Source organism: Telopea speciosissima, chromosome 11 (assembly GCF_018873765.1).
Source record: "Telopea speciosissima isolate NSW1024214 ecotype Mountain lineage chromosome 11, Tspe_v1, whole genome shotgun sequence".
Lineage (NCBI taxonomy): Eukaryota > Viridiplantae > Streptophyta > Magnoliopsida > Proteales > Proteaceae > Telopea > Telopea speciosissima.
This window is the reverse complement of record NC_057926.1, coordinates 13,368,533-13,395,333: the sequence shown is the minus strand read 5'-3', so window position 1 is coordinate 13,395,333 and position 26,801 is coordinate 13,368,533. Positions and strand designations below refer to the sequence as shown.

General features: G+C 42.8%; 1 protein-coding gene across 2 annotated transcripts in view; it reads right to left on the bottom strand.

The window, feature by feature from the left end:
• The window catches only part of LOC122646660 (histidine kinase 5-like), a 114,043-nt gene that overhangs the window by 29,202 nt on the left and 58,040 nt on the right, over nucleotides 1–26,801 (bottom strand). For both annotated transcript variants that reach the window (XM_043840249.1, XM_043840248.1), the window contains exons 8-10: nucleotides 24,833–24,882; nucleotides 2,542–2,903; nucleotides 2,253–2,356 (exon numbers count right to left, since the gene is read on the bottom strand). In XM_043840249.1, coding sequence (XP_043696184.1) covers nucleotides 2,253–2,356; nucleotides 2,542–2,903; nucleotides 24,833–24,882 — 516 coding nt within the window. The remainder of the gene's footprint in view (nucleotides 1–2,252; nucleotides 2,357–2,541; nucleotides 2,904–24,832; nucleotides 24,883–26,801) is intronic.

The following is a 26,801-nucleotide window of genomic DNA, read 5'->3' as shown; positions in this document are numbered from 1 at the left end:
CTTCTATTTTGTGGTGGTGGTGGTAGCAAAGGTGGAGGTGGAGGTGGTGGCAATGGTAGTGTGGTGGTGGGGGTGGTGGAGTTGGTGGTGATGTTGGTGGAGGTGGAGGTGGTGGCGGTGGCAGTGGAGGTGGTGGAGGCGGTGGTGGTGGTGGTGGAGGTAGTGGTGGTGGCGGTGGTGGTGGCGGCAATGGTGGTGGGTGTGGTTGTGGTGGTGATTCGTGAATATCGAGTTTGTTTTGTGTATATTTTTGCTTTCAGTTTGAGTTTCTGTTTTTCGGAGCTTCTTTTTGGTGTTTCTCAAAAGCGTGCCAGAACCATTTCTATTACCCGGTTTGTTTAAAAAACAAAACAAAAAAAAAGACCGGGCAACGCATACAGGATCTGTTCCATTTCAGCCCCCAGAAACAGAAAAAACACCATAAATTTTTTTTTGGAAGATACCATAAAGACCCATAGAGACCAGACCTTGTGGAACTTGTTTTCTTTCGGAATTTCTTTAGTGCTCCAGTTTGTTACCAAAACTCTATGGAGGGCTTAAGAGTTAAGAGCATTGTTGGCAGAAATACCACCACCAATGAAGACAAATAACAAAGAGACAAGGAGTCTTTGGAACTTCCGTAATTATTATGGCAGGAAATTCTAGTTTTAGTTTGCTAAGTGTTGGAGCCGCTTCCTCTAAAAGGCCGACCTTGTAGGAAAAGGAGGAAACAATTTGTAAATCATACATTGGCTCTAACACGGCGGACTATCCAAAGGGGGATACGGGTGGATAAATAATTCAACACCAGCCCGCTCCCAGGGGGACTCGATACCGTGACCCCTGTCTGCTCTGATACCATGTTGGAACCTCTTCCTCTAAAAGGCCGGCCTTGTAGGAAAGGGAGGAAACAATTTGTAAATCATACAAGGGCTTTAACACGGCGGACTATCCAAAGGGGGATACGGGTGGATAAATAATTCAACACTAAGTATGAAATCCCGTGGTATATGCTCTTCGCCAATGATATCGTTTTGGTGGATGAGACAAAAGAAGGGATTGACACTAAACTAGAGGTATGGAGATCAACATTGGAAACAAGAAGCTTTAAGATTAGTAGAACGAAGACGGAGTATATGATGTGTAATTTTAGTCAAACTATGATAGATACCGACATGGTGCGAATTGAGGAAAGATAGATACCGCAAAGTGACTATTTTAGATATCTGGGCTCAATCATATATAAAGAAGGAAACCCAGAAGATGATGTTTCACAACGGATTAAAGTGGGATGGATGAAGTGGAGATGTACGTCCAGAGTGCTGTGTGACCGACGAATTCTTTTAAAGCTTAAAGGAAAGTTCTATAGGACTGTGTTCAACCGACTATGATGTATGGGGCAGAATGTTAGGCAGTTAAGAAGTGTCATATTGAGAAGCTATGTGTAGCAGAGCTGAGGATGTTAAGATGGATATGCGGAAAAAATAGGAACGATAAAGTCGGAAATGACCGTATTAGAGCTGACTTGGGAATTACCCTGATCAATGACAAGCTTTGAGAGAGTTGTTTGAGATGGTATGGATCGTATGGTCATGTTGAATGGAGGCCTATTCTGATTGAAGGAGCCAAAAGAGCTAGGGGCAGGCCTAAAATGATCAAAGGAGAAGTTGTGAGAAAGGACATGGATAGTCTAGGTCTCATTCCACGTATGACCTCGGATAGAGTTTATTGAAGGGTAAGGATCCATGTAGCAGACCCCATTTAGCTGAATTTCTTTTGACTTGCTGGGCTGTGCCTCTTTCCTCTTACTTTCATCTTTCATATTTCATTTTCTTCTTTCATGTTTCATTTGTCATTTTCCATTTTCCATTTTCCATTTCTCATCTCATTCCCTATCCCTCTATTCCCATCTCCTCATATTTTTTTTTGCCTCAGTTTTCTTTGCTTTGTTTTGTTTGGATCCATGTAGCCAACCCCATTAAGTTGGGATAAAGGCTGAGTTTGTTGTTCTTGTAGTTTGGTAAGTATGAAAAGAATTCAAATTAATAGCATTAAGAAAATAACCAGCAATCTATATTCACAAAAAAAAAAAATGATGCCATAAGATGATTTACTGATTTAGAGATCCTTAAAAGGAAGAAGGCACAACCCCCCCCCTAGGTTCTATGGTAACATGGTTAAACACCTTCATTTAATACTGTCTCCCTGCACCCCAACCCCCACAAAAAAAAAATCAACAAATCAAAAATAAAATCAAGGAAGTATAAGTTTACCAGTTGTTTGCAAATTGCAAGTCCAAGTCCAGTTCCTCCATACTTTCGTGCATGATCTGCACCTACTTGCATGTATTTTTTGAATAGAGTAGGTAATGCCTTTTCTGTTACATAGAGAAATATAAAACAAATTAGCAATCAGGAAACCTTTAATAAAAACCCAATGATAATTGAAATGAAGCTCTGCAACCTAGGAAGAAAACTGGAAAGGTATTAAGAAATTCTACATTCACCACACACACCTACAAATCGTTATGGGAAGTCAAGCATCAAACCTAAAAGGATATACCTGGTATTCCAATCCCTGTGTCATGCACATCACAGCGTATCCAAACTGTTGTCTCATGAACGTGAGGTTGAATCTGTACTACCCCATCCGTGGGGACAGACTTCAACATAGTTTTAGGTCCACCAGTGCATGTACCATTTTGGTCTAGACCTTCCATGTGTGTCTGACAGGATGAACTTTTCTCATTGCAGATGCTTTGAGATGGTGAAGAAGGGTCCTCTTCTTTTAGTCTATTTTCTGAAACTGCAGACTGATCTGCTAGGAGCTGTTGCTGGTTTCCTTCTCCATGGCTAGAACATGGGTCTGGTACAACATATAGATTTATTCCAACCTTCCCTTCATGGGTGAACTTGATCGCATTGCTGCAGAGAGCACAAACTAGTGCATTTTTCAAGCCCATACAATAGGTACAAAATTTGTGAATTTGAAGCCCATGCTGTAAGTATAAAATTTGAAAGACACTATCATAAGAATATCTTATAGTTCCATTTAGCATTTACAGTTGCTACTCCTTGTTGAAGGGAGGCAAAAAATATTTTCCTTTACTTATCACACACCTGAATTGGGATCATGACTGATGTTGTAATCCTGTAACTGAATCAATTTACCAATTTTGTACTGTACTCTGTTTCATAATTTGCATCAACATTTTTATTTAAATATAATTTCTTGTAGAAAAGAACGATTTATTTGGTAATGACAAGAAATTGCTGCCTGGTCGCATGGTCCTTGCACCAGTGTAGGGACCAATGAGAGCACGTGCAGGGGCACCAACATAAATGGGATTTTTTATTTCACGGGGGTGGGGCAGTAATTTCCTGCGCTCGTGTGTCTGGGCACAGGGGCCACATGACCAGGCAGTTTTTTTTTCCAAAAAACCTATATCCAGTTTTATACTTCATAATATATAGGAGAAAATCGAAAATCTTCTCAGGTAACATCTCTCTATTAATTCTCATTCAAGATAAACTCATAAAAGAACATCATCTAATTAACAGCTGCATTGTAAACTGTTAGTAGAGACTGTTAAGTGTCTCGGTTTGTCAAGGGTAGTTTGGGTATTATGTTTTATTTGTTTCTTTCTTATTTCCTTATTGTGTCCTTTAAGTGAATATATATTGAATGAAGTGGGAGCTCCAACACAAGGTGGAAAACTCCCAAGGGTTACACAAACACATCGGTTCTCACTGCTCACCTCTTTCTTCTCTTCCTCTTCTTCTTTTCTCTTTTATTATTACTTAAATGGTATCAGAGCAAGATCTCTAGGGACTGCTACAACTTTCCTAGTACCTTGTCTCCTCCCTTTCAAGGTTTCAATCATCATTGATTGATTCATCTCAGTTCGAGTTTTGAGAGTTTCGCCAGTTTTTATTTGAAAGGGGTACAACACCCTATGTTGTATTTTAGGACTGTTTAGAGACTAGTTCATGATTGAAGAATGAGAACTAGGTCTCCTTTGCTGGTGGTGATTGATTTATGGAGTGAAGAATGCATTCAAGAGCTTAGAAATCAAGTATTATCAAGTTTTTGGATTAATTTTTTGGGTTAGAATTGGATATCGACTTTTGTCAGGGTTTTGGATCGACTTTTGCAGCAAGGATTTGAAATCGATTTTTATCAGGGTATTGGAGATCGATTTTTCAGCAAAATAGTTGGAGATTGACTCACAAGGAGGAAATCAAGCTTGCTTCAGGGTCTTGAGATCGAGCATCAACTCTCAGGGTTTTGAAATCAACTTTTTAGGGTTTTGGTGTTGAGATCGACTTTTTCAGGGTTTTGGCTATTTCTCTAGATCCTTGGTACATATTGTAACTTCATTCGATTTTGTCATTATTGAAATGTCTGAACCATCAAAGAATATCGTTAGTGAGGTTGTGTCTTCGTCATCCAACCGTATTACTAAGAAGAAGTTAGAAGGAATCACCAACTTTCAACAATGGAAGAAGATTGTCAAGTTTTTTTTTTGGGTGAATAAATAATATCATTACCGAAGAGAAGAAAAGAATTACAGAGGGCCCCTAGGGGCAAGAAAAACACAAACAACCAAAGCCTTAGCTAGGAGAGGCTGAAGAAACAAGAGAAACATTAGAGAGGCCCCAGGAGTCAACAATGAGCCTGTTCCTTGGGGAGTCTACACAACTAGAGGGGGGGGGCAAGAGATAACTTTGCTTTAATCTCAAAGGAAATGGAATCCCAAATCTTTTGGTAAGGACGAGAATTGGAGGTCCATTTCCTGATATTACGCTCCATCCAAATATGGTTGATAGTGGCACAGAAAGCCAGCCTCCCTACCACATCACAAATAGAGTAGCCAGCGAAGGTCATATCAACCCAAATCCACTCTCTAGAGAAGGGGAGAATTCTTCTATGGACCGGCCAGCACTTGAGAAGGATGCCTTTCCAAATAGCAGCAGCGGTAGGGCACTCAAAGAAAAGATGACTCAAGTCTTCAACATTGTTCCAGCATAGGCAGCAAGCAGAAGAGACTTGGATCTGGCGGCTTCGAAGAAAAGCCTGGGTTGGGAGACAGTTGTTGAAAACCCTCCAAATTGTAAAACAGTGGCGAGGAATGTGGTGCTTGAACCAAAGAAGCTTGCGCCAAGGTACCAGCTGGCCTTTCAAACAAATGTAGTTCCAAGCTTCCTTAGAAGAGAAGAGACCAGATCTGTTTGTTATCCAAAGAACACAATCTCCTCGGGCAGTAGGCCTTCTTGGAATGGAGGGGAGCTCACTCCAAATAAGGCTAAGAGAGTTGCCAAAGGGTGGGGGAGCCCAGCCATTCTGATCAAGAATATCAGCAACCAAAGATAGCCTGTGAAGACCCATTGCATAAATGGAGCGGGGAGTGAGCTGATGGAGAAGAATCCCCGAAGGGTGCCAATTGTCCAGCCAAAGGTAAGTGGAGAGACCATCACCAACCTGGGACCGAATGACCCGAAGCACAAGGTGTCGGCTAGCAAGAATTTTGCGCTAGACCCAAGAAGCATCAGAGGAAGGGGAAGCTGTCCAGATAGAGTCATTTCGAAGAGGACCCGAATAAATCCAGTTAACCCAGATGCTTTTCTTCTTGGAAGCAATCTTCCAAATAAGCTTGATGATACCCGCAGTGTTCACCTCTTTGATTCTTCGGATGCCCAGCTTACCTTCCGTCTTAGGGAGACACACAGCGGCCCAGCTTAGGGGATGGAGAAATCTAGAGGAATCATTGCCCTTCCAGAGAAAGGAGGCCATGAGAGTTTCCAAGGACTTGATGGTGGCCTGAGGTAGCCCATAAATCCCAGACCAATAGATATAAGATGACTCCAATACTGATTTGATAAGGATTAACCTGCCTGCATAGGAGAGAAGTTTGCTTTTCCAAAGTTGAAGCCTTTTCCTGATCAAATCAAGCATAGGAGTGCAATGGTGAGCAGTAAGCCTGGCCGGGATCAGAGGAATACCCAAGTACTTGACTGGAAGCTTGCCCTCTAGGAAGCCAGATCTGGCAAGAAGAGCTGTTTTCAGAACCTCTGAGACTCCAGCCAAAAATATAAGAGACTTTGAGGGGTTGATGCGGAGACCCGAGCGCTCATGGAAATGCTGAAGGCAACTTAAAATGCACTGAAGAGAGGTGACTGTGGCCTTTGAGAATATCATCAGATCGTTTGCAAAGGCCAGATGAGTGAGCTTAATGGCTTTACACTTGGGCATTGGCAAAATAATCTGCTGATCAGTACAAATCTGAATCTCTCTGGATAGGACTTCCAAAGCCAAGGTGAACAGGTAGGGAGATAGAGGGCAGCCTTGGCGAATCCCCACAGAAGCACCAAAATAACCCGCTGGGCTACCATTGACCAGAACCGAGAACTTGGGGGAAGAAATGCAAGAGCTAACCCAATTTACAAAAGGCAGAGGGAATCCCATCTTAGTCATCACCTGAGTAATAAATTCCCACCTTAGAGAGTCAAAGGCCTTGTGAATGTCAATCTTCAAGAGGAAGGAGGGAGAGTGATTTTTCCGATCAAACCCTCGAATTAAATCATTGCATAAAAGGATGTTGTCCGAGATATTCCTACCAGGGATGAAGGCTGTTTGGTTGTCACTGACCAAGCCATCCACAACACCTTTGAGCCTACGAGCAAGAATCTTTGCTATGAACTTGTAGAGGAGATTGCAAAGGGCAATGGGCCTAAAATCATTCATGGCAATAGCACCTTCCTTTTTGGGGATGAGGCAAAGAAAAGTATTGTTGATCCCAGTAATTTGACTAGGATTTAGGAAGAAGCTTTCGATGGCAACTACAAGATCAGATTTGATGATATTCCAAGCGGCGCAGAAAAACCCCATGCTAAAGCCATCCGGGCCCGGAGCACCATTGACCTTGAGAGAGTGAATAGCTTCCACAATTTCCTCTTCTTTAGGAATAGAACTCAAAGAATCAAGGGAGGCCTGGCCAATAAACTTGTTGAGCAACTGGTCCGGAATGGGGGCAAGACTCTCCTGAGGACTAGAAAAGATGCTCTGGAAGTGCTGAACTGTCAAATCTTTAATATCTTTCACAGAGTTGACTAAGGATCCATCCGGCCGGGCGAGCTGAATAATGGAGTTTGTGTTAAGCCTAGCTTTCACCGATCGATGGAAGTAGGCCGTGTTTGAATCTCCCAAATCCAGCCAAGTGATCCTAGATTTTTGCTTAAGAAAACTTTCTTCCCTAGCCAGCAAGGAGGAGAGCTGAGAGGAGACTTCTTTCTCTTCAATGGCCAAGGAAGCATTAAGAAGATCAGACTGTAGACTAGCCTGTATGGCAGCAAGCCTTTCCTTACACTCCAGGACTTGATGAGAAATGTTGCCAAAAACTTTGATGTTCCAATCTTTAAGAGCAGCCTTAACATTTTTGAGTTTCCTAGAGAAAGCAATTAGAGGAGCAGAAAAGGCAAAAACAGGCTTATTCCAGGCATCTTGCACAACAGAAAGGAAGTTTGGGTGAGAGGACCACATGTCAAAGTACTTGAAGGGTTTAGGGCCAAAAGAGGTGAAAGGCTGAATGGCTAAGGAGATGGGGGAATGATCTGAGATGTCTGGGTTATCAAAAGAGGCCTGAGAGGAAGGGAAGGCTGCCAGCCACTCTTCATTGACAAGCATTCTGTCCAGCTTACGCGAATGCGATTGCTTCCAGGCCTCTTGTTGCTTTAAGTGAGTGGAAAGCCTGTCCATCTGAGGTCATCTGCCCCCAAATCATCAATGCAATCATTAAAGGAATTCATAGCCTCCAAGACCATATGGTCCCCACCCTGCTTTTCATGGCTGAACCTGATAATGTTGAAATCCCCTCCTAACCCCCAAGGCTGAGCACCAATCTAGGAAGCAATAGACCTGAGATCAGCCCAGAGGACAATCCTATCGCAGGCGCTTAAGAGCATAAACCACAATCAGAAAAAGGAAAAATGGCCTGGCAATCGAGAGAACATGGCGTGCATGAACCGAGAGGAGGCGAAGAGAGGGAGATGGAGATTCTGCAGGGGTCCCATAAAATCCAAATACGGCCGTTGGTGTGATGAGAGTAGTTTGAAAGAATCGACCAACCCGGGGCAATAGTGCTGAGAATTTTGGTCGAATTAGGCTCTTTGATATGAGTTTCAAGAAGGCAGCGAAAACAAGAATGAGTGGAACGAATACGAGAGCGAACAATGGATTGCTTAGAGGGAGAGTTGAGCCCTCTAGTGTTCCAAATGATGCCATGGATCATTGAGCAAGGGGGAGGAGAGGCAGCGAAGACTCAAGGAGCCTGGTCAGAACAGCCGGAGACCTGGTTTTGCTATGGTGATGGCGCCGGTACGAGCTACGAAGGAGGGGGGTGGCATCTGCAAGAGGAGGGTGCAGGGGAGACACACAGGGATCAGCGGCGGCAGCTACAGGCCTATCGGGTGAAGAAGACGAAGGAACAGATTGGGTTGGAAAAGGTCCAAGAAGAGAGAGAGGGCCCGACCGAAAGGAGAAATTGGGTAGAATTTGGGTAAAGGGCGAAAGAGCTTGACCTGACCCACGAGAAGACCTGGGTAAAAATTCGGAAGGGTGAGAGGGGGCTAAACCCGACCCGGAAGGAAGCAAAGGGGAGAGGCCAGTTCTGGGAACCGCTGGATAAGGGACAAGAGAGGGGGGGCCCACCAAGTCAAGGCCAGAAGAAGTCTCGACGAGAGGGTTCAAAAGGTTCGCTGAAGCCAAAAGGGGGTTTGCATCGCTAGCAGACAAAGACTCCAGGGCACAGGCTTTTGAAGTTGACGAAGGCTCAAAAGCACAGACAGAAGAGCTCAAAGGATCAGTACAGGATTTGAGAGCGCATGAAGCATTGGGGGGAGGAGCAACAGCTTCAGAGCCAGAAGAGGAAAGATCAGAAGAGAAGCCCTCTGTCATACGAGATCTGCTCCGAGATAATACTGCAAACTGGGGCTTCTCAGGGCAAGAGAGAGGCTCTGTACCCTCTGCGTCTTCGGCGGAAAGCAGACTGACACGGTTCTGAGCATCAGACCAACGCTGCTCCTGCGAAAGCGACTGGACAATGGTACTTTTCGGCCAAGTCTTCTTCTTCCAACGCTGATTCCGGTAACGGAGCCGAGATCTACCACGGGCGGGAGATCGAGCAACAGCGGCAACAACAGGTGTTCGATCGCAGGGGGTGGGGCCAGGGCCACCATTGCCGGTGGGTACTTCTTTCGCCGAGGGATCAAGAGCATCACAGGGCTTTTCCAAAGGAGAGCAGAGGTGGGAGTCGTGCCCGAAGACCTTGCAAGTCAGGCACTGAGGGGGCTTCCAGTGGAAGTGTACCTCCTGCTCAAAGGAAAAATCATCCCCTTCGTTGACAACGATAAAGGAGGGCAGGGGGTTTGCCGCCGAGACCTCAACGCAGATGCGCGCAAAAGCAAGTCAATCCTTGCGCCTGGTCCTCAAATCAGAGAAAAGAGGCTTTCCCAACACAGAGCCAACAGTGCTAAGGCCATCCGTGAACCAGTAGTGCAGAGGTAACCCTGGAAGTGTAACCCACAGAGGGATAGAGGAAAGGTCAACACGCCGGAGCTGAAGCTGACGGTCCCCTTGGCGTAAGAAAATCGGCATCTTCCCTACTTACCAAGGGCTACCTTCGAGGGCACGCATCTTGTCAAGCGAAGAGGAGAACTTGAAGATGAAAAAACCATTGTCCAACAGGTAAGTGGCAAGAGATCCCTGTGGACGCCACTGTTTGGAGAGAGAGAGCTTGACAACATGAAAAGGGGGACGACGACCAAGGAAGTTACCAACGAGGCAATCTTCCCACAATTTTGCCTCGGATTCCAGAAGATCAGGAGCACACATGGCTACTTTCGCAGAGCCAACGAAAACAGGGGGAACAAAGCGAAGCTGAAGACCATCAGAGCGAGAGGATGAATTGCCAGCGACAAGAGAGCTCCATGAAGCTGGAGCAGGTGGGTACGGGGAAATGGAGGAGTGGGGACAAGGAGACAGGGCCATAATGCAGGAGAGGGAAGAAGAGCAAGCCAAGAAAAGGCTGCCGGAAAATCAAGTTCGCGTACCAGAGGAGAGGATCAGGCCTGTAGGAAGGCCGGCAGGGGAGATACAAGGGGAGAGGACATCGACCAATGAATGAACTTTGTGTCAAGAGATCCCTGTGGACGCCACTTTGTGAATGAACTTACTAATATCATTTTGCATTGATATGGCTTTTCATAGATTGTCAAGTTGGTGTTGATTGGTCGTGACAAACAGGACCATTTGACCGAGACTAAGCCTGCTAATGATGCATCATGGGATACCATTGATGCACGTATTTTGGGACAGTTGTTGAACTCTATGGAAAATCAAATTGTTGATTTGGTGACTCATACTGATACAGTTAGGGAGTTATGAGATTATCTAAATGTTTAGTATTCTGAGAAGAACAACTTGTCTCATATCTATGAGTTGTCTTAGGAATTTTACAGAGCTTTGTTGATTTAAGAGGATGTATGAGGAGCTGAATTCCCTACTTCCTATCACTTCTGGTGTGCAACAGATGCAGAACCAGAGAGAGCAACCCGCAGTAATGAGATTTTTGGGTGGTCTTGGGAAGGAATTTGTTCGTTCCCAGATACTTGGTGGTGATAAGGTAGCCACACTTTCAGATACTTTTACATAAGTTCTACAAGTATCTCATGAGACTTCTCATGATTCCATTGTTGTGGATAATTGAGCTTTGGCCTCTTTTACACCTAATTGTGGGCCTAGTAGTGCGACAGGGACTAGTGGTAGTTGTGGCCGTGGGGTTGGTTCTGGCAAAGCCCTATAGTTGGCAAAGCTCCTACTTCTAGTACTCAGATTGGTTCAGATTCTTCAGGATTGGTGAAGATTTGTCATCATTGTGGTCATACAGGACATATCCAACGCTTTTGTTGGAAACTTCATGGCAAACCACCACAACAACAGTTTTCTGCTGCCATTACAGATTCTCCTGCTACATCATCTCTCCAATCTGAGGGTAAGACTGTTAACATGTCTGATGAGGATTATGCACGCTTTGCCCAATTTCAGATTTTTCAGTCTTCCCAGCCATCTACTGCTACATTTGTTCAGACAAGCAATGCCACTGCATGTCTTTTGACTGCTTCCCGTCCCTGGATCACTGATTCAGGTGCATCGGACCATATGACTAGGGTCTCAGGTATATTTTCCTCCTTTCATGTATCGTCCTCTAGTGTTACCATAGCTGATGGTTCTTTAGCTTAAGCTAGTATAGGCACTGTTCATGCCACTCCTTTATCCTTATCTTCTATTCTTTATTTGCCTGAGTTTCCTTTTAACCTTTTCTCTGTTAATAAGTTTACCAAAATTTATAATTGTTCTATAACCTTTTTCTTTGATTTCGTATGCCTTTCAAGACCTTACGTCGAAGAACACGATTGGTAGAGGTCGTGAATTAGGGGGCGGGGTTATACGTACTTGAGGATACTTCGTCTGTGGCATGTTCAAGTGTGGCATTACCTTACCAAGTCCATTGTCGTTTGGGTCATCCATCGAGCTTAAGGCTTTTAGATTCTCTTTTTCAGTCTATTTTTAGTTTAAATTGTGATTCCTGTCAGTTTGGTAAGCTTAACCATGTAAGCTATCCCCCTAGAGTCAATCAACGGTCTAATCAACCATTTGCTTTAGTTTATTCAAATTTATGGGGTCCTTGTACGGTTGTTTCTAAATTGGGCTTCCGTTATTTTGTTACTTTTGTTGATGACTATTCCATAGTTACATGAGTTTATTTAATGAAGAATCGTTCAAAGTTGTTCTCTAACTTTTGTGCTTTTATGAATCAAGTTAAGACTCAATTTAGTATTCCTTTGTGTATTCTTTGTAGTGATAATGCTAAAGAATACTTTTCTGATCCCTTCACTACTTTTATGGTTCAAAATGACATTATTCATCAATCTTCTTGTGTCGACACCCCACAACAAAATGGTGTGACAGAAAGAAAGAATCACCATTTAAGAAGACACACTTGGTAGACCTAGGGGCAAACTTGTCACTAGAGTCATGTAAGTTATGAACAAAGCAAACACACCCAAAAACACGTGGCGACAAAGAAAACACAAGAGATCCCAGAAAAACAATCAATAAGGGGGATTTATTCCCAAGAATGGGAGAAAGCATGCGGTTAATCAAATAACAAGCAGTTAACACTCCGTCATACCAAAAGTGCTTTGGAACATGCATATGAAACATTACAGCATAAGCTACCTCAAGAAGGTGCCTGCCCCTGTTTTGTTGTGGGGTATAAGAACAACTAATCTGATAAATTAGGCCACGGTCAACACAAAAAGCAGAAACATCACTTTGGACATATTCTAATGCATTGTCAGAACGAAAAACCTTAATAGAAGCACCGAACTGAGTTTTTATTTCATTATAAAATTCTTTGAATACAGATAAGAACTCAGAACGGTCCTTCAAAAGATACAGCCAGGTAAGACGAGAATAGTGTGGCATCTGGAAGGGTAGACTTCTATCCTATGCTGGTAGGCTCGAATGCATTAGATCGGTGCTCCAATCTTCTTACATCTATTGGTGCGGCATCTTTGCCCTTCCTAACGCTACCATCAAAGCTATGGAATCCCTTTTTTGTGCTTTCCTCTGGAAAGCGAAAGAATCCTCTAGATTCCTCCACCCAGTCAGCTGGAAATCCATCTGCCACCTAAAATCTGAAGGAGGCCTTGGCATCCGCCGAATCCGTGACTCCAATACCACGGGTATTTTGAAGCTTATTTGGAAAATCTCCTCTAAGCATGACTCCATTTGGGTTTTGGGTTTACTACCACTTCCTAAAAAATGACTCCATTTAGATAGTCTCCATCCCTGCGGATTCCTCTTGGATCTAGCGCAAGATCCTTCTCCGCCCTTTGGCTCTTAGAGCCATTTCCTCTTCTATCACTAATGGGTCCTCCATCTCCCTTTGGCTCGACCCCTGGCACCCCAATGGTGTTCTCCACAACTTCTTTGGAGCTAGAGCAATTTACTCCTCCGGCATTCCCAAGTCTGCCCCCCTTTCCTCCATCATCTCTCACGGATCTTGGTCCCCCCTCCCCTCTCCCCCTCTCCCTCTCCCTGATCTGGAATTCCCTCCCCCCTCCCCCCTCCCCCTATCCCCCCCTACTCATGCGGACAAGGTTATTTGGCTCCCCACCACTAACGGCCTCTTCTGCTTTAGATCAGTCTGGAACCTAGTTGGATCCCAAGCCCCTATTGTCCTATGGCACAAGTTAGTCTGCTTCAAAGGTCACATCCCTTGACATGGCTTCCTTGCTTGGAAAACCCTTAACCTTTGCCTCCTAACCCAAGCCTTCCTCTCTCACCGAAGAATCCCTGTCCCCCTTTCTAGCATTTTCTGTTGGAATGATTCTGAAGACATCGACCACCTTTTTTGCGCTTGCCCCTTTACCTCTACCATTTGGAAAAAAACCCTTTCACTTATCTGGCCTTGCAGGAGGAGACACCTTCCCTTCGCTCGAGAGTGGCTATGGCTATGAAATCCGCAATAAATTTATATTTTTTTTGGAACTTGTGTGATCTCAGGTTCCAGCTCTGAGTCTATGTTGGCATCGATGCTATAGGCTGGATCGGTCGAGAACACAGATGAAATACTCGACATACCTATGGAGGATTCCAGGGATTCTTCCCAGCTTGCCCTTCTGGAGTCAGAAGACCCCGATGGAACCCTGCACCGGAGTTACCTGTGTCGGATTTGCTGCCTAGAGGTTATGCAGAAGCTCTCCCTTGATTAGAACTATTGTAAGTATAATTTAAAAGTATGTATATGATGTTTTGTACGACCATATAGAATTAGAGGGGCATTTTAGTCAAATTGCTTCTGCAGGACCCACGTCCCCAGTGGGGAATCCTGTTCCTAACATTTACCCGTATTCGGATTTTCCCTGATGTCGTATGACGTCACTCTATGGTTAGAATAGATTAATAAATACAAAATTCTGGTTAGAAACTGTTTTAGAAATCAGTTTAAAACTGATTTTACTTAAAATGACCAGATTGCCCTTAATGACTTAAGCACTATAAATACCATTCCCTTTTCACTATTTACTCATTCCTATCTAAGAGAACCGAGAAATAGACTTAGAAATTGGAGAGGAAATAGAGAAAAGAGAAGGGAAGAAGGGAGAAGAAGACTTGCCTTGGGAAGTTCGAACCTGGCTTTGTTTTGGGAGCCTAGAAATCTCCATTAGAGGGCTTGGAGCAGAAATTCAAAGCTGTATCTTCAACCCTGCTACTGCACACATAGGTAAGCTTCAATCCTTGCTGCTCCTATCTATTCTTCCCTAATTTCTTCTCTAAAACCTCTCTAATTGCAGCCTAAGCTGCTGGCTGCCATTAAAGCCTCATAACCAAGCTGTGATAATGAAGATTTAGTGTCTCTGAGACTGATTTAGGTCAATTTTCACTCATTTGCACCTGAAAGTCATAGCAGTCCCTCCAATTGTGTTCAATTCTGGTTCTAGGAACCAAATTTTAAAACCCTAATTCACCAATTTGAAATCTATAATTAAAATTCCCTAATTTAGGTTAATTATAGAAATTGAATAACTACATAAGCTGACCCACCTTAGAATTAGGTGAAAACATGAAGTTGGAAGATTGCATGTCAAGATCCATGAAGCACAAAGAAAAGCCCCAATTTTTAGACTTGAACCAGATGCAGAACCAGGGTTTGAACCGGTCGACCGGTTTAACTTGGGCTTGAATCTGGTTCACCCCTTTTATGCCCATTTTGCCCTCCAATGGTTGGGTACTGTCCCAGACCTATACTAGACCCTAATTCCTGCTGTTTCCTATTGTTCTAGGCCTATCTCTGCTGCTTTTCTCCTGTTGTTGTCTGTCCTGCTGAGATCTTGTTGCCTAGGCTAGCCTAACACTGCAGGTAACGGAATTTGAGCTAATTTTTGCGTGTTTGTTATCTTAATTGCTACTTGTTAAATGTGCCATATCATGCATCATCAATACTATACTCATTCATGTAGTTTAATAGCTTTATTTTTCTTTGCATTAGACTCCATGTGAAGTAGGCTGCATTGGCATCTTACATTGCATGATATTTACTGTTATTGTGAATTTTATTGATGGTGAAGTATGGTACTTTTTATAATTCAGTTATCCATACATGTGCTATCATGAATAGATTGCACTGGGCTAGGTTGTATATCATTACCCAGTACTACGTCCCTTACCAACAGGGGAAGAGGTGTTGGACAACCCGTGGTACAGCCGAAGGATAATGCCGGGGTACCATTCACTGTCCCATGTTAGCGTGTGTATTCCGCTGTGGGAATAAACAGTAGGGTTGGTCTTTCGGGGTCTGGCTAGTTGGGCTGCTTGGTGACATGCCGAACTGGTGGGTCCTCACCGTGGTAGAATGGTTTCACTTGGGTGACCGATGTATGTGTTTCCGGGACCGAGGTTAGCATCTATCACAGTAGTACTTATACCTCATGAGACTTAGTATCCATGTTAGGAGCATGCTAGATTAGGACATGCATCATAAATTATTGTGTTTGTTTGCATGCATTCCCTTACTGGGCTCAGTGGAGAGCTCACCCCCGTGGATATCCTTATTTTTCTTACAGATGAAGCTACTCTCGTTGCTGCTAGTGTTCCTGTGGGGATTCGTCCTTCTCAGGACTCTTCTGCTGCTCATGGAGCTGATACTCTTATCTTGGTTGAGCACGATGCTTCGTGTTCTTGTGATGCCTGCGCGTTCTCCTGATCCTCCAAAATGATCAGGCTCTTTCTTCCCTTTTTGATATAACACTTTTGTAGTAGCTATAGATTATAGTCTTTTTGGGCCTTTGAGTTACTCTTTTGTGAATCACCAATGTAACTCACTTGTATATAAATGTTTATATAAATATAACTATTATCACTAGTTCTTCTTTATTACTGTCTTATTGTCTTATTTAATTGCTTCCGCTGCATTTAAATTCTGATTATTGTGAATGAAATTGCGAATAGAGTACTGCACTTGCGATCCTGGTGGGTAGGTTGGATGTCTGAGACATCCAGTCACATATGGCGCTTATAAACCGGGACGGGGTGTGACAATGGTTGGTCATGACTTACCCTGGCTACACGATCTGCGATACTATTGGCAAGCTTGTGTTTGGCGCTACTCTTTATCACATTGGGATGGAGAGGAACCTTAGGAGATGAACCTCCAACTCTCGCTCTTTCGACTTGATTTGGAAAGTCATCTTTTGGGATGTCTCCTCTAAGCTTAGTTTTCTGCCTCTTAAGGCTTTTTTGGATTCCCCAAGGAACAAGCATATTGTTGTATCCTGGGGTTTAGATAGTGCTCTTTTATGTCCCCATACCCCCCCTTAATTCGGACCAGGTTCTGTCTCTCTCCCACCCCCTTTTTTCCCCCCTTTGTATATTCTCCCCCTCCTTTGCATCTCGCCCTTCTCGGGCTTTGGTAATATAATTTTTTATTTACCAAAAAATAAAGACGAGAATAGTCGTCCACAAAGGTGATAAAATACAAAAACCTCAGTTATTTTGACACAACATGGACCCCAAATGTCCGAATGGACTAAAGCAAATAAGGACGAAGTACGAGCCACAGAACAAGAAGGAAAAGACACACAGTGGTGTTTTCCTAACTTGCAAGCTTCACACTCTAACCTAGACACAGAGTGAAAAGACGGAAATAACAATATAACCTAGCTAAGACAAATGACCTAACCAACATGCCACTGGAAAGGAGTCACCCCACTAATAGATGCAGCAGTAGCAATAGAAGAAGTAGCGGGACCACTGGTGAGATAATACAGTCCATCCTTTTCACTCCCTCCACCAATCGTCGTCCTCGTGTGAAGATTCTGAAAAACACAATGAGTGGGAAAGAAAGTTACAAAATAATGTAAGGCCTTAGTAAGTTGACTAACAGAGAGAAGACTTAAAGGAAATTGGGGAACATGTAATATAGAGGAAGGACTAATGGAGGAGGTTGGAGTAACTGTACCAGAACCAGTAACAGGGGGAGCAGACCCATTAGCTAATATAACAGATGAAGGCTATGAGGTATTGGAAAAAGAAGTAAATAAGGTAGACTCACCAGTCAAATGAGAAGAAGCCCCAGAGTCAATTATCCAGGGAGAAGAAGGCGGATGTACCTACATGAGCTAAGGTAGCAGATGAAGAGGAAGGTCCAGAGGATGTGCCACTGGATGCCTCGAGACTTTGTAACCGCCATAATATTTGAGAGAGATCATCACGGTTAGTAAAGGTAGATGAGTTGCCACCAGTAGTCTGACCAGGTCGAGAATCACCAGTAGGTACACAATCAGTACTCCTAACAGATACTGCATGATTGGCTGATTGGGTTGCCCAATCTGGCTTACCATGCTTATCCCAACAATAATCAACCATATGACCAGATTTACCATAATGTGTACATCTCTTATTGGAGCGATCACCAGGTTGGCTTCCAGTACCATGACCACCACCACCACCACCTCCCCCTGCACCACGGCCTATGCCACCGCCACGGGTAGAAATAAAAGCAGAATTATCCTTGGGAGAGGAGTCAACCTTAGTAGGACCAGCAATGCGCTGAAGACGGGAAAAGTGTCAGCAAGTGTGGGCACTGTTTCACCAGCAAGTGACCCTTCACAGCCTTCAAATCAGAATTCAACCCAGCCAGAAACTTAAATACAAAGATTAAATACAAAGAACTCATTACACTGAGATTTTAGCTTCTCAATGTCAATGGTGAGAGGCTGAAAAACATTCAACTCCTCCACCAACCCTTTGAAGGAACTGTAGTACTCTTGAAGTGATTTAGTAGACTGTTGAAGCTGAGATAATTTTTCATATAGATCATAGACACGGTTCATATTTTTCTCTTGAGAATAAGTATCCTTTAAATCGTCCCAAACACCTTTGGCCATTGTATGGAACATAACATTGGCTGCTAAATCAGGTTCCATGCTGTTCCATAACCAGATGATAGTGATGGCATCCTCCTTTTGCCACTCACTGTATCCACTATCACTAGAAGCAGGTGGATCAGATGTAATGTATTTTAGTTTGTCTCTGGCCATGATATACACACGCACAGCTTGTGCCCATAACAGGTAATTTGAATTACCCTTGAGTTTGATGGACGTAATGGTCATATTCACATTGTCAGTAGGAGCTGGGGCAGTAGTAGAGGAGACAGACTTATTTTCACCCACAATGCGTACACAGTAGCAGCAATATCAAATAAAGAACGAAGGATAGCAGGAACAATGAACCAGCAACCAAAAACCAGGCAAAAACCAGCACACTCGATTAGGGATTTTGTAAAAAAAAATTGTAAGAAGAGAAGATAACACCTGGAGGAAGATTAGAAGCAGTAACTCTAGACAAAATAAGATCCAGCAGCAGTATAATATCCTTCCAGGAGCACAACCTCAACAGCAGCCATCAATTTTCAGCAACAGAATTCGATAGCCAGGAACTCAGAAAATCTGAGTGAAATCGACTTCTTCAAAAGGAGAGAACAGTCTGATTTATCAGGCCTTCAACCAGAAAAATATATATATATAATCCAATCAGTCACTCTGATTAAGTCTTCATACACCCAAGGCTGCAAGCAGGTCCACAGTCTTAATCGATTTCTAGAAAAACAGAGCACACCAGAGCTTCAATCTTCACAAAAAAAAATTGATCTCCCAAGGAAATTGTTAGAACCGTAGGGGTATTTTAGACCCCTTTTCTTATGTTTGTATGCTTCTATTATGTGGGGCTTTAGTCCCACATTGCTTGTTTGTACTTTTATTCTCTAGTCTCATTGATATACATAAAGAAGCTTGGGATGATCATTATTCATCCAAGCCATACTATAATTCTAAATCTGTTAACATGGTATCAGAGCAGGTTTTGAATAAGGGTCCTCTACCTTCTATTTTCAGCTCTTTCTTTCTCTTCTCTCTCTCTCTCTCGATCTCCTCTTCTCTTCTCTCTTTTCTTCTTTTGTTTTCTATTCTTCAATAGGGCAGCACTGATGAGGTGATCCATAGATCCAGCTGCTGCCCTTTCTCACCTCATTCCATGATTAGATAAGTTTCCATATCAACAACACCTTGGCTGCGATATTTGAAGCTTCCCATATTTGATTGATTCCACCTCCACTGTAAGGAATCAATCTCCCTTATTGAAGATCAAGAACTGCAGCAAGTTTCTTTGTTGATTTTTTGAAGACCCCCTAGATCGATTTCTCCAAAAACAGGGTTGTTTTTCAAAACCCTGACAAATATCGATCTAGGGACTGCTGTCCTCTGTTGTGGCTGATATTCGGAGGGGTGCTTAGCCTCGGAAGGGTGCTTAGTCTCTTCTAGACCCACACTCGAGCCAAGTTTCAGCTCAATCCAGTGCTGTTTTTGCAGGTTTCTCTCCCTACATCAATCTCAACAAAATCAAGGTTTTTTTCAAAACCCTGAAAAAATCGATCTCAGTGTTTTGAGCCTCTGTTGGTGCTGGTTTTTTGAAGGTTGGTTCACCACTTATAATTACACATATGCCCCAAATTTGAGCCTCAAATATTCATTTTTTGGCCCGATTGTTCCCTATATCGATTTCAGCCTAGTAGGGTTTTTTTCAAAACCCTGAAAAAATCGGTATAGGGGCTACAGTTGTCTGCTGCTGCTGATTTTTGGAGACACATCTTGTGACATTGAAAGGGGATTCTCCTCCAATTTTCAGCCTTTAATTTGGAGGATATCTTGTGTTTCTTGTTACCACAGCCTTCTCCGCGATTTGATTTGTTCTGTTGCACTTATGGCTGAATCTGAGATTTCTAATGGAACTTCTACTGACAATGGGTATAGTAGGAATCATACCCGTGTTCTTCTCCCTAATCCTATCTAATTGGATGGGAGCAATTACCTGATATGGTCTCGCTCTGCCTACTTTGCCATTGCCAGCCGTGGGCTTACTGGCCATATTGATGGCACCACTGTCATGCCAGTTGAAGCTGGCCCTTCTCTGACCAGGTGGATCTCCAACAATGGTGTACTTATGTCCTATTTGATTGGCTCAATGCACTCAGACCTTGCCGATAGTTTTCTTCTCCTTGATACAGCCCATCAAATTTGGTCTGCTTGCAAGGAGACATATGGACAGCTCGGTAATGATGCACAGGTGTATGAGCTCCGGAAGAAGGCCAATAATACTACTCAGGGGGAGTTATCTGTCTCCAAATACTATGCTACTTTGTATAGTCTCTGGCAGCAATTGGACCATCTGATTACCATTCCACTACAGCTGTTGATATCACTACATATAAGAAACGTCTGGGCAAAACCAGGGTCTATGATTTTTTGGCTGGTTTGAACATGGAGTATGACCAGATTCGTGTTTAGGTATTGGGTCATTCCCCTTTTCCCACACTTGAACAATCCTATGCTTTGGTCACCTCTGAAGAGAACCATCGGGCTGCTATGCTCCACCCTCCTGTTACTGACAGATCAGCCCTCCAGTCTGCTGCCCAAGCTACTCCTGCCCCTATCGGACATGTTTCTCTTGGTGATTCTACTACAGGGACTGTTACTTGTGAGCATTGTTACAAGCCTTACCACACCAAAGAGAAGTGCTGGAAACTTCATGGGAAGCCAGCTGACTTTGAGGCTAAATGGGCTGCCAAGAAAAAGATAAAAAAATAAGGCAAACCACTCTGAATCTGTTCCTACAGCCCTGGCTACTGACACTGGCCTATCCCAGGATGATCCACAGGCTTTCCTACGACTGCTAAGGTCTTCCGCTGATGTTGCCTCTACTACATCAACTCCTGCCACCTCTTCTGCTCCTTCAGGTTCACACTTTGCCTGGTCAGGTATTCCATTTGGTGGTCATTGTGCTTCTATAGTTTCTCATCCTTGGATCATAGATTCTGGGGCTACGGATCACATGACCGGCTCCTCTAGCCTGTTCTATTGGTATTCTCCCACTTCTGGGAAAGACAAGGTCAAAGTAGTTGATGGTTCCCTTTCCTCCATATCTGGAAAAGGAATGATCAACTGCACTTCCTCCCTTACTTTGTTTTCAGTTTTACATATTCCTAATTTTACTAGTAACCTTCTTTCTATTAGTAGTCTTACTCGTGATCTTAACTGTAAAGTGACATTTTTTTCCTTCCCATTGTGTGTTTTAGGACTTGGCCTCTGGGAAGACAATTGGATTGGGTAAAGTGCATGGTGGCTTGTACCTGCTTGATGATGGTCGTCTCACTGCACCACTGTTACCATCTCTACATTAGAACTCCTTAGTCTCTTCTGAAATTTACCAGTGGCACTCTAGATTAGCTCACCCTCTATTAGGAATATTAGCATCTTTATTTCCTACTTTGGTCAAATCATGCGATAAGACCGATTTTTTTTTGTGAGGCTTATGTTCTGGCCAAACAGACACGTTCTACTTATTCGGTTTCAAATAAAAGGAGTTCTTCACTATTTCAAATGGTGCATTCTGATGTTTGGGGCCCTAGTCGTAAAACCTCCCTCTCTGGTCATCGTTGGTTTGTTTCTTTTATTGATTGTCATTCTAGGCATACATGGGTTTATCTTATGCACACTAAGAGGCAAGTTTTTACCTGTTTTCAGCATTTCCATAGAATGGTCCAAACTCAGTTCCAGGCTAATCTCAAGGTTTTGAGAAGTGATAATGGCAACGAGTATAAGGAACACCAATTTCAGAAGTATTTGGCTGATAATGGGATTATTCACCAGACTAGATGTGTTGATACCCCAGCCCAGAATGGTGTGGATGAAAGGAAGAACCGATATTTTTTGGAAGTGACCAGGGGGTTGATGTTTTTGCGCCATGTCCCTCCCAATATTGGGGGGATGCTATCCTCACTACAACCTATCTCATTAATCAATTGCCTTCTCGTGTTCTTGACTCTCTCAATCCGGCTGAACTTTTACATGGGAATTCCACCTTTGCGGTTCCTCCCAAGGTGTTTGGTTGTGTTTGCTATGCCAGAGACACGAAATCTCATGGTAAACTTGACCCTCGTGGGTTGCGGTGTGTTTTTTTTTTTGGTTACTCTCCAACCCAGAAAGGTTATAAGTGTTACCATCCCCCTTCCCGTGGTACTCTGGTCAGTATGGATGTTGTTTTTGACGAACGTCTTTCCTATTATCCATCTCCACATCTTCAGGGGGAGAATTCTGGTTCTAGTGAAGAAGTGTTTGTGCTTCCTCCCCTTGAGTCTCCTGAGTCTCCTCCTACTTTGGAGCCTATGGCTGCTATCTTGTCTACTTTGGCTGTTGCCCCTTCTCCCATGGCTGCTGTCCAGTCTACTTTGGCTGCTGCCCCTTCTTCCACATTGATTCCTTTACAGGGGGAGCTTGTAGAAAATAATGATGGTCATGTTCCTAGTTAGGGGGAGTTGACTCTAGTCCAGAAGACCATCAGTGAATTTTAAAAGAGAATTGACAACTCGAATGTTATCACCTACCAAAAAAAATGCTCCAAAAGAGGGCAACATCAATCCACTGTGGCACCCATACCTATCCAATTGCTGGCTCAGGATCCAGATCCTCGTCCTCCTCCTCCTGGTGAGACTTCTCCTTCCAAACTACCTATTGCCCTTCGCAAAGGTACTAGGACTTGCACCTTACATCCCATTTCTCGCTTTGTTACTTATAGTTCTCTTTCTCCGTCTTTTCATGCATTTGTATGTTCTCTTTCTTCTGTTACTATTCCTAAAAATTGGCAGGAAGCTCATGCAGATGGAAAGTGGAAGGCAGCTATGTTGGAAGAAATGAAAGCCTTAAGAAAAAATAATACTTGGGATCTTGTAGATCTTCCTCCAGGGAAAAAACCAGTGGGATGTAAATGAGTGTTTGTGGCAAACAGAAGGTTGATGGCACTGTGGATCAGTATAAGGCACGTCTGGTTGCAAGAGGCTTTACTCAAACATATTTGATTGTCTACCAGGAGACTTTTGCTCCTATTGCAAAGTTGAATACAGTTCGGGTTTTGCTATCTTGTGCAGTCAATCTTGGATGGGATCTACAATAGTTGGATGTGAAGAATGCCTTCTTAAATGGAGAACTTAGTGAGGAGGTGTACATGGATATTCCACCAGGGTTTTCTTATGACAGTAAGCAAGGTAAAGTGTGCAAGTTGAAGCGAGCACTTTACGGGCTGAAGCAGTCACCTACAGCTTGGTTTGGTCAGTTTCACAAGGCCATGATTTCTGTGGACAATAAACAGAGTAATGCTGATCACACTCTCTTTATAAAGAGGGTTGGAAAAACCATCATTGTTCTTATAGTCTATATGGATGACATTGCGGTTACTGGCAACGATGGTGATGAGATCAACTGGTTGAAGAAGTTTCTTGGACAGGAAGAAGAAGAAGGAGAGAAGGGAGGAAGAGATGCCGCAAGCAAGGGAAGAGAAGCCTACAAGAGAATAGAATAGTTCTCTCGCAGGCAACCTTCTATCTTATAAAAAGGTCTTAGAGTCGTAAAAGGTAAGTTGGTTAGGAGTTTATGAAATTACACCTAACCCCTTACTTGTTACAGAATTACATATAAGGACTGAAGAAATAAAAAATAACAGAAAACCCCACAAAACCAGAACTAAAGTACTAAAAGTACTCCTAGTTTCCAACAACTACAAAGTTCTAAGAGTCTATAATTATGCATTACTGACCAATAGATTCTCAGAGTTACAAACCTCTCACGTATGCATAACCCCACCCCCATCCCCCCACCCCCGGCTTTATGTATAGATTAAAAAGTAATCTTGTAGTGGAATTATGTAATTAGGATGTAAGACTAAAGTTTTAAAATTTTTTTGTTCAAGAAAATTCAGTAAAATTCAGATCCTGTTAGTCATTGATCATCGAGAAAAATTTTAATAGATAAATGGGATTGATACAGACAAAGGAATTATGCAAGTGGCTGATCCAGAAAGTCCCCTTAAGGTGGACAGTGAAGATTGCCACAAAATGCCCCCATGTTGCAGAAACCTTCTTGACCGCTTCTTCAGTTTCCAAAGCCTGCCAAACAGAAAACATATGGCTTCCAAGCAAATCCCTCTTATCCTTTAAAAGATCTCAGAAATATTATGAGGCTCTGGGAAGCAACAGAAGGTTTTAGAATCAATGAGCAGAGGCAACCCATCCTGAAGCTCACAATAGTTGCATTTTAATCATAATTTTTTCCCTATTTGACTGCAGATGCAGAACCATCCATGCTGATACAGATAATAGGATAAAGCAGTTACACGGGTCTTTGAAGCAATTAAGCTCTCATACCATGCAAACAAGTTATACCAAGAAAAAAAGGGAGTCATGTTACATCGCTTAACCAGCTTCAGAAGGTGTGGACACAGCAAACAAAGCAAAGAAGGCCGTTCACTCTTCAGATAGAATAAATAAAAGAAATAACTTGTTTCTTTTGCTTTTAATGGCTTCAAAAGAGACCAGTTTTACTTTATTAAACAACAAGAAACATTAGTACTCTAGTTTAAGACGATCGCATCTCCAGAAGTTAATACATAATATATACTAAGTTATGCTGAAGGAACATTGTTGTTTAAGGAATTATATGTGATTCCGTGTAGAAAAGATGTGACAGATATCTTGTTTTTGTACTACAGGAAAAGAAATTCATAGTTACTACTTGTTAAAGCATAAGAAATGCATAGTTAGTACTTATTTACTTATCAAAAAAAGAAAGGTCATACCAACAAAAATAATCTATTGAGAATCATGAGCTCTGCTCAAAGTTCACACCTGATCAAATTAGTGAGAATTTGCCGAATCCTCAGAACATCACCAATTACCTAAAATGTGGATGCAATATGTAATGTGTCAGAAAACACATAATTCTGAGTATGAATTAAATGTACATTTATATTAGAAGAATGCATGTTCCAGTTGAGGAACACATACTAGGAATAAGTGGAAGGACCATGCATACATGTTAGAAACTGCTCCAATAATTTTTCTTTTTTTAGAAAAATATCTTATGAAGGCCCAGCATGATTAACAAGTGTATCAATTAGGAAAATCAAAATGTGATACAAAAATTGCAGATCAAATTGAACATGTGACCTACATCAGAATCTGTACCACAGACAATGTGCTTTGCCATGATCATGATAATATTCAAACTGATATATATTTATTCTCACTCAATGTAATACATTTTATACAACTTCTGTGTCATAGATGTGCTAGGTTTAGTAGCTTGGCTGGGTAGTGGAGTTGATAGCCTATTAGGCTTGGCAGGTAAATAGCTCATTATAGAGACACCATGTACAAGCCAAGTAATGGCAGGAGTTTGACCAGGTTCATTATTATAGCTACTGGGTTACTTCAGACATAACTGAAAATGATGTGGTTTTCGGATCCCAGTTGATCCTTCATGTGAACCAGTACTGCTTGTTGAATCCCCTCATATACCTGCGAGTCCCTCCACCCAATAATTCGAGCTATTGGGATGGATATGTACATGGTATCGGAGCAGGTTTTCTCCAGTCCTGCTACAGGTGTCTCTAGACCTACATCCGTCCGTCTGTGTGTTAGAGTTTTTAGAATAGTTGTATAAGGGTTGTTCTGTCATTGTCTTATTATTAGACATGGCTAAGTTGTATTTTTGTTATTTCTTCGTTATTTCTATTTACCTCCCTAGGGAGGTCTATGTAATGCTTAGAAGTGATTAATGAAGTGAATATGTGTGTTGAGAATCACTCAACACACACAATCGATTCTCCCCAAAACTCTCTATGTCTCCTCTTCTCTTCTCTTCTTCCTCTTCCCTTTGCTGTAAATCTGGTTCTAGTGCTTGAATCTTTCCATTCATAAAAACTAACTTGGTATCAGAGCCATTCCTTCACTGGTTTGAGAGTCGAATAAGTCTTGGCTGTTCTCTTCACCTCTTCTTGGAACCCTAGAAAGGTAGAGGGTTCCATTAGAGGATATACCATGTGAAATACCTCACATAACTTATTCTTTGGAGCTGTTTCTTTCAAACCAACAGCAATGGAGGAAGATTCCGAGCTCACGAAGCACATTTGAAGCACTATGAGCTGGACAGAACATTGCCGCCAGCTGTAGAGCCTTCTGCTCATCTCTCTCTCATCTCTTCACCTATTGGGATGAGGACTGCAGCCTCTGAATCGCCTGAGGGTCCTCTTTCAGACTCCCAACAGCTTAGTTCCTAAGAGAAGCTGATTGAGGAGTATAACTCCAATCAGTGGTGCTCTCCAGGTATCGGCAGATTCTGGTTCTTCTTTCTTTTGAGTGCTTTGTTGGCTATAATGAGTGGAATAGTCTCTTTTTTATCATCCATTTGAGTGCTTTGGTTATCATGGAATGAAATCAGGGCTCATGTTGAGTGTTAGTTGCAATTTTTCATCAAGGATGTCCCCTCGGGTTACTTGTTAGCTGGACAGCTGCTTGTCGATTTGTTTTCCGTTGTTGGCTGAGTTGTTGTGCAAGTTTTTCTTGTTGGCTAACTTTGTGTACAAGGTATTTATCAAGGATTTAATCCTTCTTGTGTGTTGCTGCAACTGTTTGGGGCAGAGTATTTGCCCTCTGTTTGCTGGATTTAATCCCTGTTGTGTGTTGCAAGGCTCTTTGCTGATTGGTTAAGTTTTTTTGGGACTATGTCTACCATATCTGGGAGTAGTAATGAGGTTAGTGGACCAGCCCCAGCTAGCAGTTTAAGTGGTGCTTTCCCTACTATGGCTTCTTTTGA